The 14,413-nt window shown below is 36.0% G+C and overlaps 1 protein-coding gene across 2 annotated transcripts in view; it reads left to right on the forward strand.

Annotated features, from left to right (window-relative positions):
- The window catches only part of FAM199X (family with sequence similarity 199, X-linked), a 29,751-nt gene extending 17,825 nt beyond the window's left edge, over nucleotides 1–11,926 (forward strand). The window contains exons 3-6 of one of the 2 annotated variants that reach the window (XM_003262138.3): nucleotides 2,095–2,244; nucleotides 2,493–2,654; nucleotides 4,085–4,351; nucleotides 5,649–11,926. In XM_003262138.3, coding sequence (XP_003262186.1) covers nucleotides 2,095–2,244; nucleotides 2,493–2,654; nucleotides 4,085–4,351; nucleotides 5,649–5,819 — 750 coding nt within the window. In that variant the 3' untranslated portion in view covers nucleotides 5,820–11,926. The remainder of the gene's footprint in view (nucleotides 1–2,094; nucleotides 2,245–2,492; nucleotides 2,655–4,084; nucleotides 4,352–5,648) is intronic. The other variant, XM_030807019.1, reaches the window with a different exon arrangement.
- Nucleotides 11,927–14,413: the final 2,487 nt, after the last annotated feature.

Genomic DNA, 14,413 nt, shown 5'->3' on the forward strand with positions numbered 1-14,413 from the left:
ATCTTTGTGGTTTCATTTATTTCTTTGTGATTGATTCCCCAGTGCCTGCCTGCAGTCCATTGCAATTCTCCCAAACTTTAATCCTGCAGCTTCAACCCACTGCTAGATATTTCCCTTGATGACCTGTCGTCTGAAACCTAGCATTCATCATGTGCTGTGTTGTGTAATTGTATGTCTGTGTTATTGTATTACTTTCCCAAGTAAAGTTTTTGTGTAGGGACTTAACACTGCTTTGAATCCCCTGTACCTGTTATACTGCTATGTACAAAGTAGGAGTTGAAATACATGTGATCACAATAGTCTTCATGACTTCATGACTAAAGTAGCTCTTCGCTTTTTTGGTAACCGCAGAAGCCTAGAAATCAGAGTTCAGATACAGTTGCAAGCTCTATAGAACCAAAACACAGCAAAATACCTTGTAAAAATGAAGTCAGTATATTTGAAAATTGTCATGTGCCCCTTGTAGAAGAAAAGACTTTACCTTTTTGATGAATGACTTAAATATATTTATTTAAAATTAAATCCATTCTAACTTTTGGAGGTAATGGATATATTTATAACCTTGGTCATGGTGGTGACCATGCATATACATGAGTATATGCATATGTGCAAAAATATACATAAATATATATAAAATTATAGCATGTATTTTTGCTGTTTGTGTTAAATTGATTTTCTGTATGTTAGGCTTGCTTTTATTTCTCCTTTGTCTACACTTTGTCTTCTATGATTTTTTTCTAATTTTTCTCTTGTAATACTTCTGGTTCTTAAAGTGTTTTGCTTTATTTTAACAGCATATTTAAAATTATTTTATTTATTTATTTTTTGAGACCAAGTCTTACTCTGTCGTCCAGGCTGGTATGCAGTGGCACAAACATGTCTCAATGCAGCCTCAACCTCCCAGGTTCAAGCGATCCTCCCACCTCAGACCACAGGCATGTGCCACCACACCCAACTAATTATTTTTCCTTTCTTTTTTTTTTTTTTTTTTTTTTTTTAAATAGAGATGAGGTCTCGCTATGTTGGACAGGCTGCTCTCGAACTCCTGGGCCCAAGCGATCCTCCCGCCTCAGCCTTGCAAAGTGCTGGAATTACAGACATGATAATTTTTTTTTTTTTAGACGGGGTCTCGCCACATTGCCTAGGCTGGTCTTGAACTCCTGGGCTCAAGCAGTCCTCCTGCCTCTGCCTCACAAAGTGCTGAGATTACAGGCATGAGCTACTCTGCCCGGCCTTAATTTATTTTCATTGTCTTGAGGTCACTAATACAGACTTGAGGACAAAGACCAAGATGTATTTGTCTTTATATTGACAGTATGTTTAGCACAGTCTCTGGCAAAAAGCCAGTTAGTGGCACATCACTCAGGTCTCCCCAGATGGAGACCAGTGCTTCTTATTCATTACAGTGTGGAGGCCCTAGTCATATTCTCATTATACATTAAAAACTTTAATGATGATTGACTCTTCGGTTACCATTTTAATAAGTCTTGATTAGGAGTCTAAGCTTTTCAAAAACATCTTTCATCGAATAACTATATGCAAAGAATATATATTTATATACTTATGTTGCTGCTTTGTATAAAATAGGCATGGATCAGAATTAATGTCCTCTGATTCTATATTTGCCATTAGTCTTTTTTTTTTTTTTTTTCTTTTGAGATGGAGTCTGACTGTCTCCCAGGCTGGAGTAGTGCAGTGGCACGATCTCGGCTCACTGCAACCTCTACCTCCCAGATTCAAGCGATTCTCCTGCCTCAGCGTCCCGAGTAGCTACAGGCACACGCCACCACACCTGGCTAATTTTTGTATTTTTAGTAGAGACAGGGTTTCACCATGTTGGCCAGGCTGGTCTCGAACTCCTGACCTCAGGGGATTCACCTGCCTCGGCCTCCCAAAGTGCTAGGATTACAGGCATGAGCCACCATGCCCGGCTGCCATTAGTCTTATATTAAAGGAAGCCCTCTTAGCACAGCCAGCAGCACGTCAGTCTCATAAAGTAACTTTTAATCAATGTGGAAAATATATTGTAGTATTTAAAATGTAGTCTGAAAAAATTTTGCTTTCCTTCCCCACACCCTCCTTATTTTTATAAAGTTACCAGGCAGTGACATTGCCAGTGGGAGTGATGTACTTTCTGATGTCATACCCAGTATTCCAAGTTCACCTTGCCTGCTTCCTAAAAAGAAAAACAAGCACCGGAATTTAGATGAACTCCCTTGGAGTGCAATGACAAATGATGAGCAGGTAAAGATCTTGACATTCTTAATTAAAAGCTTTTATGTGGAGACTAGGTAAAGCTCAGTTTATTGCCTGTTTAAAGCTACTGGGGAAATGTGGATTGCTTAGTAAATCTGAATTTGAGCTTTAACTGTTTTTCAGGGAGCAAATATAACCTTAAGTGCTTCTGCTTTGTAAACGCATTATAATTGACATAATAAAGGATCAGAAGTTTTAGCAATGATCTTATTTGTTGTAATTTTTTCATCACATAGGTGGAATATATTGAGTATCTGAGTCGGAAAGTGAGTACTGAGATGGGTCTTCGGGAGCAACTTGATATTATTAAGATCATTGATCCTTCTGCTCAAATCTCCCCTACAGACAGTGAGTTTATTATTGAACTTAACTGTCTCACAGATGAAAAACTGAAGCAGGTATGTAAAGAAAATACAGATTATTTACCTATTAAAAAACCACCATCTTATAAAATGTAGACTAAAATAATCATATGTAAATACATAGATAATTAAGGCCAAAATCACTGCTGCGAAAGGTAATATTAGAAAAAATGATGGCACATTGATTTAAGAGGTTTTATGTACATCTCACCTGCCAGTATCTTTCTGGGATCAATGTGAATCTAGAACCTGCTTTTCAATTGTATAGGATTTGAAATTTAATGTCACCACTTATGGAGTGGTTAGGTTAAGGTATAGATTTATTCTAACTCAGTTTACAGGAGACTAATTGACAATCAAAATACTAATTAATGAGAGCCATTCTTTGATAAACATCTGAGCTGAGGGATTTGAGTAGTTTTATGCAGTAATAATTGAGCCATGCTAGGGTGAAACCTAGTGAATTTTCCCTCTGCTCTTCTGAAATACGCATCTCTGGTACCCTGGTATCTTCTTCTTCTTTTTTTTTTTTTTTTTTTGAGACAGAGTCTCACTCTGGAGTGCAGTGGCACGATCTCGGCTCACTGCAACCGCCACTGCCTGGGTTCAAGCGATTCTCCTGCCTCAGCCTCCCAAGTAGCTGGGTTTACAGGCACGTGCCAATGCACCCGGCTAATTTTTGTATTTTTAGTAGAGATGGGGTTTCACCATCTTGACCAGGCTGGTCTTGAACTCCTGACCTCGTGATCCACCTGCCTTGGCCTCGCAAAGTGCTGGGATTACAGGCATGAGCCACTGCGCCTGGCCTCTGGTATCTTCTAAATACAATTTTTGCTGTTCTTTTTCTCTGGTACGTAGCTGAATGAATACGTACGTTCTTATGTTCTACTTTTGATTTGTTTCTTTGTTTTGCATTTATCATTATTTATGAAAAATTTCTCTCATTTCAGTATTTCTCCCAGCAGACATACTATAATTTTCTACATTCCAACAAATTTTTCATTAGTATGATAAATTGATGTCTTGCATTTGAAGACAGGTATCGTTGGCCCCTAGCTAAGATTTAGGAAACACCCTAATCTTAGATAAAATCAGCAGCTTAAATTGTCTTAAGTGGAGACCTTTAACAAATGCCTAATCTCATCTATTTTATTTCATTGTTAGTTTGTATTTTGAGTGCTATTTTTTTATAGTCCTAAATTTCTGAAGGCGAGTAGCCTTCCATTTACTGATTATATTTTATGTGCTTTTAAAATCCAGCTCTATAACATGTTTTCTAGAATTTTGAACATTGTCTATTTTCTAGTACTTATTTCTAAATTTAGCCTTTCTATTCTACCTTACATATGCATCTGCAGCACTTTTGACAATCTTTTAGATTAAGTACAATATTATTTTTCCCCCAGCATTTTGAAGGTAGAACATCAAGGTGCAACACTAACCAGTTTGTGTTTGTGCATCCCAAGGTCAGAAACTATATCAAGGAACATAGCCCTCGCCAACGGCCTGCAAGAGAGGCCTGGAAGAGAAGCAACTTTAGTTGTGCAAGCACCAGTGGAGTGAGCGGTGCCAGTGCCAGCGCCAGCAGCAGCAGTGCCAGCATGGTCAGTTCTGCAAGCAGCAGTGGGTCCAGTGTTGGAAACTCTGCTTCAAACTCCAGTGCCAACATGAGTCGAGCACACAGTGACAGCAACCTGTCTGCAAGTGCAGCAGAGCGGATTCGGGATTCAAAAGTAAAACGTCTAATCAGTACAAAACTTTACCTTTCAATATTAACATTAGTACTCCTTCATATAAATTTCTTGAAGAGTTAAAATGATCCTGCTGTCTAGATGCCTGTGGGTTTTGGTCTTAACTAAACAAGCAGGATGCTCTGCTGTTGAACAAAGCACTCTAGGCTGAGTGCTTTGAAATGCTGTTTTGACCCACAACCATATTGCATTCAATCTTACCTGATTTTTGTGTATGTTTTAAGTAAGATAAATTGGTGGAAATAATAAGTTATTCTCAAGATTGCAATATTGACTGCAACTCACTACTGAGCGAATCTCACTACGTTGCTGATGTTGCTGTCTATTAGCTCCTAAGAATGTTGTGTATGTCTTTTGTGTGTGTTAAATGTTTTCTTAATGTTTTAATCTTAAATGTTTCTTCTTAGCTAATTTAAAAATCTAATACTTTCTATAATTTCTGTCTACTCTTTTCACAGTTGAGAAAGTTCTGTATAATATTGTCGGGCACTTAAAAAGAAGGTATAAGTATATTTAGAATGGTCCTGTGGCTTAGCAGGGGAGTTTGATTCCTTGCAATGGCAAGAATCTGGAGCCAGTTTAAAGATGATAAGAGAATCTCTCTAACTCTTTAGTGACCCAGTGGTGACTTGAAGATACACAATGATTCTTTCCCTTGTTCTTAGGGAAGTAGCAGAAACATAGCCAGCTTTGTTAGTTGCTAAGGAATTTCTCTAGATATGTGGTCATTCCTTTTTAGTATCAGTTCACCAGTGACAAGGATGGGAGTACCCACTGAGTTTCTGATGGATTTTTAAGATGGTATTCGCCTACTACAAAAAAGGCATGATTTTTTTTACCTGCCATTGTAAGATTGCTAGTGTTTTTGGATGAAAGGCACCTGAGAATCATAAGTATTAGAGATTTGGGCAATGTTCTCCACATTTGTATTCAGTATTGTCCCCTAGTATTAACTGTGTGTTCACTATGCATTTGTACCAATGTACCTTAATGGAATTTAAAAAAGAAGTCTTTGAAGTGACTTATTATCTATCACTAGCCAAAATGATTGTCTCAACCCTTGCTAATCAGAAGAGTCACTGGTCAAATACCACAAAATTGGAATCTTAATCATTTTTAAGCCTAAGCCAGTGGCTCACTTATTGGAACAAGGATCATACTACAGAAGGATTTGAACAGCTCTTAAAGTTAGAAAATAGAGAATTTGATCCACAAAACATTTTGGGGTGGATATGCCAAAAACTAAACCAAACTGATTTAGAAATTTTTATTTTGACAGAAGCGATCCAAGCAGCGGAAGTTACAGCAGAAGGCCTTCCGCAAGAGGCAGCTGAAGGAGCAGAGGCAGGCCCGGAAGGAGAGGCTCAGTGGGCTCTTCCTTAATGAAGAGGTGCTGTCCTTGAAAGTGACTGAGGAAGACCATGAAGCAGATGTTGATGTTTTGATGTAATAAGGGTGAATTTATCAACATTCTTTGTGAGCATTAAAATACTCTATCCTTATTGGTTTACATGCATCTTGACCAAAATTTTGGTTAGGGCTGTGCTGATGTACCATTAATAATTTAAGCCAGTGGTTCTTGGCAGTTGGTCCCAAGACCTGCAGTTTCAGCATCACTTGAGAAGTTGTTAGGAATGCATACTACTGGGGCCTGCCCCCAGACGTAGTGAATCAGAAACCAACAGGGAAGTGCCTAGCATTGTTTTTTTAACAAGTGCTGGGTTATTCTGATGCACAGTCTAGTTTAAGAACCACTACTTTGGGTAAACATTTTGACTGTTTAAAGTTTATGGTGGTGAAAAAGTGTATGGGCTTCTTCAAAGACTAGTACTTACAGTTTAGAAGATTTCAAGGTACTGCTGACAGTAGTTTATTATGTCAGTATACATACATGTGTAGAGATCATAATTTAGTTCCCTTCTTAATGTTACAATTTCTTAGTTTACTTTTCCTAAAGGGCCATAGCATAATTCTTGATTCCTGGTGGAAATCTTTTCTGAGGTGTGGGGGTGGGCAAGGTGTGGATCGCTGTTTACGATAGTGCCTTCATTAGTTTTAGTTCTGTTTTCATTCATTATTGACTCAAAGGTATTAGAACAGGCCCTCATCTTTTTCCTATTAGATTTATTTTTGTTTTTTACTTTATGTAAGTTCAGAATCCTTTTTTAAGTGATGACTACTGATGAAATAATGTTACTAGTAGCTGAATTTTAGACTTGATGCTATGTTGATTAATATTTAAATGGTGAAAGTAATTAGGCAAAATAAGCAATTCTGCTTTTCTGTTGCTTTCAGAATTTTTAGGCTGTAAAATTGTCTCAGGCAGGAAGTCAGTCTATATCTCTCTCAAGTTCTTATTGTAGGTCATTTTTTTTTCAGCACAGCTCTAATTTTTAAATATTTGGTGTAACAGCTTCTGGCATGTGACCTAGTTACTGTTGAAAATTAACTGATGAAAACCCTTATAGATCTGCTAAATTTCTCTATAAATTGCTAGAAATATACAGAGCAATGAGATATAGAAAAACCTTAGCTTGTTGGTTATTAATAGAGCTCTAATTTTAACTGTGAAATCATGGAGTTTCTTTAAATGTTTTCCTAGAGTGTTATCATGAACATTAGAAATAGCGTTATTCCTTGTCTTCTACCACGTCTTGAACATTCACATGGGTTAAAGAAGATGGAAACTGATACTACTGACAATCAAGCTGCTTTCTGACTTTCATAATTTTCTTTATATTGTGGATAGCATTTTGAAGGTGACCATGATTCTGTAGGAAGAGCTGTAATCGATATTTTTCAAACTCTAAGTGTACAGAGGTTAGTAAGATTTCTACCTTTTTTTTTTTTTACTTTTTGTTATATCAAGTAGCTTATTAAGAAAAAGATTCATGACTTAAATTCTTAATTCTCAGTTGATACAAAGGCTTATAATCATGTGTTTTAAAATTTTGATTTCATTTTCGTTCCTTGAAGGTTAAAGAATGGAAACTGGGGATAAAAATTAATACATTGCAGCCTTGCCAAGGTCTGTGATATGGTTGTAATCTTTTAAAGACTACTAAAGTCATAATTTGAAATTTTTACTAAAATAAAACATATGTGTCTATGGTTTTCAGTTGGAGTAGTCTTTCTTACTTTCCCCCTCCCCCTCTTTGGTTCTCCTAACCAGCTTAGAGGACCCAAAGAGAGCTTGGGGATAGACACCAGAATACTCTGTGGAGGTGGAACAACTTAACCTCACTGTTTTCCCTTCCAAGTATAGGAAGAGCAAATAGAGCATAGTAACTGTATCTAAATTCTCTACCTGCTCTTAGCAAAAGCAAAATCCCAAGAATGATTACCTGCCATCTTTAACTATTCTTCAAGGAAAACAGGCCACTTTTGGAGACCATAGAGCACCATTTATCTGTCAAATACTTGGAAACTATTTACTTAACGGTCATCAGTAAAAGAAAACCCTAAACAGGGTCATGATGTAATTTAAGACCAATTCCCCTACTCTCCCAATAATCATATAGTCTTATTACTTTCAATTTAACTTGAGTCACTATTAAGTTTACCAAAGTGCCACAAAGTTGATTTTTAAAGTTTGTAAGGGTTTAAATGTTTATAGAAGTGCATCATGAAATTTTGTGTAAATCCAGATGAACTGTCATTGTAGTACTATAAATTAGAGATAGTCCATAAAGTTGGGTTGAAGGAGATTGAAAATATTTCCTTTGATTAAAAGAAAATAATTAACTAACTTGGGCTTGCTTGTGGTTGAAGAGGGAGATTAAATAGTCCTCTGTCCCCCCAAAAAAGAAACTAGCAGAAAAAGACATAAAAAGCTCTTTGGTCTCTGTTCATGTGCTGTACGTTTTTTCCGTTTTAATGTCTTGTGTAGATAATTCAAAGTTTGGACTATTTCTTTCTTGGAATAAGTAATAATTTATTCAATATAGTATATCTCTGAGTTCAATTTAAAACAATCCAACTCAGTAGTATTTATTTTTAAATACAAATCCTAACTAACCAATTAATTAATAAAAAGGCAAGACTTACTTGCTGTAGTATTGGTTCTCATCTGTAGAGAACTGACATTGGAGCACATTTTAAGTCTCCTCTTTGAAAATAAGCCTTGTTAACTGAGGGCGTAATAAATTTCCCACAGATTTATCCAGAAACATTTTATTAGAGATCTTATAGTAGTATCTCAGTTCCTACCACAGCTTTCTAAAGGATGAGACTTGCATTTAACAAAATGACATATATAATATTTTTCTATAGTTTTGCAACTGAATTGAAGGTGATGTATTATAATGTGTAGTGAAGTATAAAGGGCTAGTTCATTCTCTCCCAACAAGAACTTAGAATAAAATAACACTTTTTTTCATGAGACTTAACCTCATTTTTGTTAGGCTATGGCAGTTTTGTCCAGTTCCTCTGTCCCTTGAGTGAATTAGATATTGCTGAATTAATCTCAGAAACTGACTTATAAAATAATGACTCATTATAGATTGGGTGAACTTCTCATTTTATTTAGCTTTTAAAAGTGCTAAATCCTCTCATAAAGGAAAAATTACAGGAAACTATAGCGGTATCCAGATTCTGATGAGCTTTAAAAATTATAAAATATAGCAAATGTCTTCATATTTTAGCCAGAAATGTTAGTACACAACCAATATAGAAGTCTTGTTTGTTTCTGGGTTCTCCAGCAGAGACTTTTTGTTTGCGGCTTAGTCTGTATAGCCTCATGTGCCTTAAAGGTGGTGAACTCTGTAGTTTTTGTCAGTATCAGGCTTTTCAAAACTCAGAAACAATCCAAATGTTGTAATTTGTTTTGCATAATGCCCATGGAATTGGATATCAGTAAGCAAAGCCATTAAATTGAACCAATCAATGCTAATAGAGTATAAAAACAAAAACCTTCAAATCTTAAATTTCATTTGCGTAACTTTATTTTCGGCCTAGCTAGATCATTGAAGAGCCTTGAAAGTTATCTAAAGTATGGCTTAATGTATTTTTTTTCCTCTGAAAAAGATCATATGCCAGGATACTTCTTCAAACCAGATCACTTTTAATATCTAGAAAGATAATTTTCAAGGTACAGGCAAAAGCACTTCAAGGACAGAGATTATGTAGCAAGTTGATTCTCTAGGAATTCTTTGAATTCATTTGTGTAATAGCTGGAACACACTCCTTTCCTTTAACAAATGAACTTTTAGCACTTCTGTCTTCAAGAAAAACATTTGTTTGGAATTGGTAGAGGGTACTCGCAGTCCGTTTATAGTTTGGGACAATTAATAGGAAAATCCCCAGTTGCATTCAAATAAGTGTTGATGTTGAGGGCACTGACTCATTCAACATGTCTGAACTAGAAGTAAGTTTAATTCTGAAAGGACTATTAGTTAGGAAATAAGTATTTGTATACATATGTACTGTGGTAACTTTGGATTCATTTTAAGTCTGATAAAGTAAGATAAACTTTGTCTTAAAAATAAAATTATGCTAAGTGAATAAAAACTATCTGAGATATTTTAAGCTAGGCATCTTTGTTAGCATAGTATCCAGAACATAACTACTTATAATGCTTAGGTCTTATTTCTTTGGAAAATAAGTTACTTATTCCAAAAGCCTTAGAAGGAATTCTGAAAATTCTTCTAACTGGCCATTAAGAGTAAGGAAGTTGCATGATACTGCTGAAGATCTGAGTTGACTCACTGAAATTTTATTTTCTTATCTTTTTAACATTAAAATTATTTCTTTTTGGCTCTCCCTCTAGTTATTTTTTAAATTAAGGTAATTACTGTTTTAACCTAGAGCATATAACGGCAAATTAAATTTTAATTTGACACTCATACCGAACTCAGAAAAACTTGTTTGATCTTCTCTAAATTCTATATGTAGTACTTTTTTTAATTGTCACGTTTCTTTGTTACATCTTTGTGTCCAACAAAACCTGTGGAAATCTGTGTTCATTTTTGTGGTGAGGGATGGGGGTGAAAAAGGGGAGACTTGCTCTAATTATGCATATACATTTGACTCTGTAAAGGTAGTTGTAGACTATATGTATAAATAACAAGTTAACCTTAATATTCTGAATTGTTCTAAGGAACAGTGGCCTGAAGCCATGACTTGTTGTGTGGAGCTGCTGGCTCTTTTAACAGTAGCTGACTTATTGGATTTAAACTGAGACTGAAGTTGAGATTTGTGGTTAGGTTATCTAGCTGAGGCTTTTAGCAATGGAGCAGATAATGTCTGTTCCTGTAGTGGATCCATTTAATTTCCTATTTGAGTACTCTCACTTAACAAGTATTATCTATTCTGAATCTTTGTGTTGGGAATTTAAGGATTATTGTCAAAGGCTATTAATGAGAAACAAGTATATGCAAAACAATTCACATATGGGTAAAAATTTCAAATTGTGGGTTTTTGTTTTTGCTTTTTGGTTTCAAAGATTAGTTACGTAGCAGCAATATCATAACCAAAGCAAGTAGGAAGTTGACTGGTTTGGAGAATCTTCAAGTAGTTTTAAATACTGTAATGTATCAGATTGTTAACCAGGATTTTTTTTCCTGTATTACTGCTAAATGTATTACTATATTAGTGCACTTTTGTATATATAACTGTCTTCTGTACATTCTGTACTTACTACAGTGTATATAAAGCCTGTTTTCCCTGAAGCTGTGAGGGAATAACAATAGTTGTATCATAAGTCATTTCTATTTTGAGTTCCTTCTTGTACTTGAAAGTAGTTCAATAGTGAAATCTAAATCAGTGTGTATGGTTGTAATTAAAACTGGCAATGTGGCAGAGCTGTCTTTTGAAACTGAATACCAGAATGAAAAGTGTTGTTTTGGTTAAGAACTCTTATACTATTTCTTTTGATGTACCCTGAGTTGTTACAAAACCCACACACTGCTGCTTACTACTTTATACTTCTGAGTCAGCTCCTTTCATGCTCTATCCCAGAATATTTACCAACAGAGGAGAACTGCTCCCTTTTCTGTTGCTCACAGTTTGGTTATGGCTTTATAAACTTTTATTTGGTGAAAGCCCGATACCCAAATGTAATTGGCAAAACTTATTTTTTTCTGGAGAGATCAGATTTCTGGAGAGATCAGATTTCTAGAGAGATTAGCATTCATAGTAAGTGAAAATTGTCTAATTTTTTTAATCCATGCTATTACTGGGCAGTAGGTCTAATTTTTTGACAAAAAATAGATCTATTTTCCTTATATATTGATTTAGAATCCTAAATTAGAATTTTATAGAAGAAATGTCTGAGCAGTTCTATGTATGGAGGAGCAATTCAGCTTTTCAGCAGCAACTTTATCTTTTGCCACTAGAGGGAGATCTGTGGTTGCTTTCTCCTTTGGAGAATAGCTGCTTTGCTTTTGTTTTTAATTTCTAAGGTTGGAATAGAACTTATTCTCAAAATTCCTTTAGTGTTATTAAATACTTTCATTTATTAGTCAAAGGTAAGTTAATTAAGCTTGTTTAACGAAGCCAATCTTATGCTTTTCTGTAATCTTCAATTTTTAATAAATGTGAGTTAGATATTAAGTGAAATGTGCGTGTGTGTGTTTCTTTTCTTAGGTACTCTAGAGCTCCATATGTGGCTAGTGACTACCATAATGGGCAGTACATAATGTACTATCCATTATGGTAGTCACTAGCCACATATGTCTATTTAAATGAATTAAAGTTAAGTAAAATTTAAAATGTAGTTCTTCAGTCTCCTTAGCAATTCTTCAAGTATCCAGTAGCTACCATGTGGCTACAGGCTATTTACTATATTGAAAAGCATGAGATGTAGAACATTTCCGTCATCACAGAAAGTTCTGTTGGACAGTGCTGCTCTAGAGATTTGCTGGTTTATGTAGTGACCATTATCATCATTTTATCAGTGAACAGTAATTAGTGGCTAAAAACTGCTGCCCACAGTTAACTGTTGTAGGTGATTGGTGTGAAAGGGAGATTAAACTGTTTTTTTTTTTTTTTTTTTTTTTTTGAGACAGGGCCTCGCCCTGTCACTCAGGCTGGTATGCAATGGTGCGATCGTAACCCACAACAGCTTTAACCTTCCAGGCTCAAGCGATCCTCCCACCTCAGCCTCCCACCTCAGCTAATTTTTTTTATTTTTTGTAGAGATGAGGTCTCTACAAAAAATGTTTTTTGCCTAGGCTGGTCTCGAACTCCTGGGCTCAAGCAATCCTCCTGCTTTGGCCCCCCCAAGTTCTGGGATTATAGGTGTGAGCCACTGTACCCAGCCTGTATTTCATTTTCTGCTTCACTAAAGCCACTACCAAATTTGAGAAATTGGTGGTTTAATGGAGAAATTAAAGCCACTGCACTCCAACCTGGGCGACAGAGTGAGACCCTGTCTCCAAAAACAAACACACAAAGAATTTCAAGTAGAGAGAACAGTAAGATGAATCCACACATACCCATATCTACTTCAATTCTTCTCACAGACAATCTTGTGTCTTTTACTCCCACCTACCCACTCACCTTACCTCAACTCCCAGTGATACTAAAGCAAACCCCAGGTGACATATTTCATTTTTTAACATGTCAGTATATGATTTTTAAAAGGTAAGGACACTTTTATTTTCTTGGAGACAGAGTCTCACTCTGTCACCCAGGCTGGAGTACAGTGGCACAATCACAGTTCACTGCAGCCTCGGCCCAGGCCCAAGCAATCCTCCTTCCTCAGTCACCCAAAGTATTGGGACCACTGGTGTGCACAACCATGCCTGGCTAATTGTTTTATTTTTTTTTTTAGAGATGGAGTCCCTATGTTGCCCAGGCTGATCTTGAACTCCTGGGCTCAAGTGATCCTCTTACCTTGGCCTCCCAAAGTGCCGGGATTACAAGCATGAGCCATCACACCCGGCCTTCCCGTTTTATATATAATTATGATACCATCATCATACCTCCTTATTTATTGTTTATTTAAATATACCTTGTTTATTTATAAATAAAAATAGTTCTGTAATATCAAATATCTGGTCTACTTATTTGAAATCAAAATCATAACCATTGTGTTCATTGCAAAATCATCAAAATTATAACCATTTGTGTTAATTTCAAAATCATTCTGCATTTTGCTAGCACCAAGGTAGAATAGTTATTTTTACTATTACTTGATAGGTCCTGATGGTGTCTTGAGCACATTTTAATTGAAAGTGAGATATCTATTATTCTTAGATAAAAACAAATTCCAGTTGTTTTCCTGACTACTTTGTTGTTAAAGCCACAGGATAATTTGAGTAGCAGGCAGGAAAGTAACTGTTCAAGATAAGCTTAGCCAGGTATTTTCTGTCCCACCTTACCTCTGGGCTTAAGAATTTTTCTTTTTTTAGCTGAAATCGGCCCACATGTCACAGATTCAAATACCTAGTATTTATTAAAAAAAAAAACAAAAGGATCCCATGGGGAATACAAGGAAAAACAGACATTTCTAACCTTTTATTTATTAGAAATTAAATATTTTTAACAGATATAACAGAGACTATTGGTTTTTGTTTTGCATTTTAACTTACCAGAGTATATTTTTCAAATAAATTATAAAATTTGAGAACTTGAAAGGACTTTGGAGATCATCTGTCTTGGTTTTCGAACTTGAGCAGTGGATCAGAATCCCCAGGAGGGCTTGTTAAAACACTGATAGTCAACTCCACCCCCAGAGATTCTGATTGAGTAGGTCTGGAGTGGGGCTCGGGAAATTGCATTTTTAAAACAGGTCCTATGTGATGCTGCTCATCTAGTGAACACACAGAACTATTGATGCAGTTCAGTCCCTTTTTTTCCCTCCCTGCAAATGAGAAAATTTACACGAGGAGGAAAGTTACTTCTTTGCCCAAAACTGGTTAGTGACACAGCCAAATCTAAATCTAAATCTTGAGGTGACTTACCCCAAATCCAGTGCTTTTACTATTATATGTTTTTTCCCTTCAGAGTAGTTGGCTCCAGAAGCTTTCTTTCGAGTCTCCTCTGCATATGTGGATTTTCCTGGTAGTAGTACATCTTTTGTCTTTCTAGGGCAGAAGTTAC

The sequence above is a fragment of the Nomascus leucogenys genome, chromosome X (assembly GCF_006542625.1).
Source record: "Nomascus leucogenys isolate Asia chromosome X, Asia_NLE_v1, whole genome shotgun sequence".
In the NCBI taxonomy this organism is placed as follows: domain Eukaryota; kingdom Metazoa; phylum Chordata; class Mammalia; order Primates; family Hylobatidae; genus Nomascus; species Nomascus leucogenys.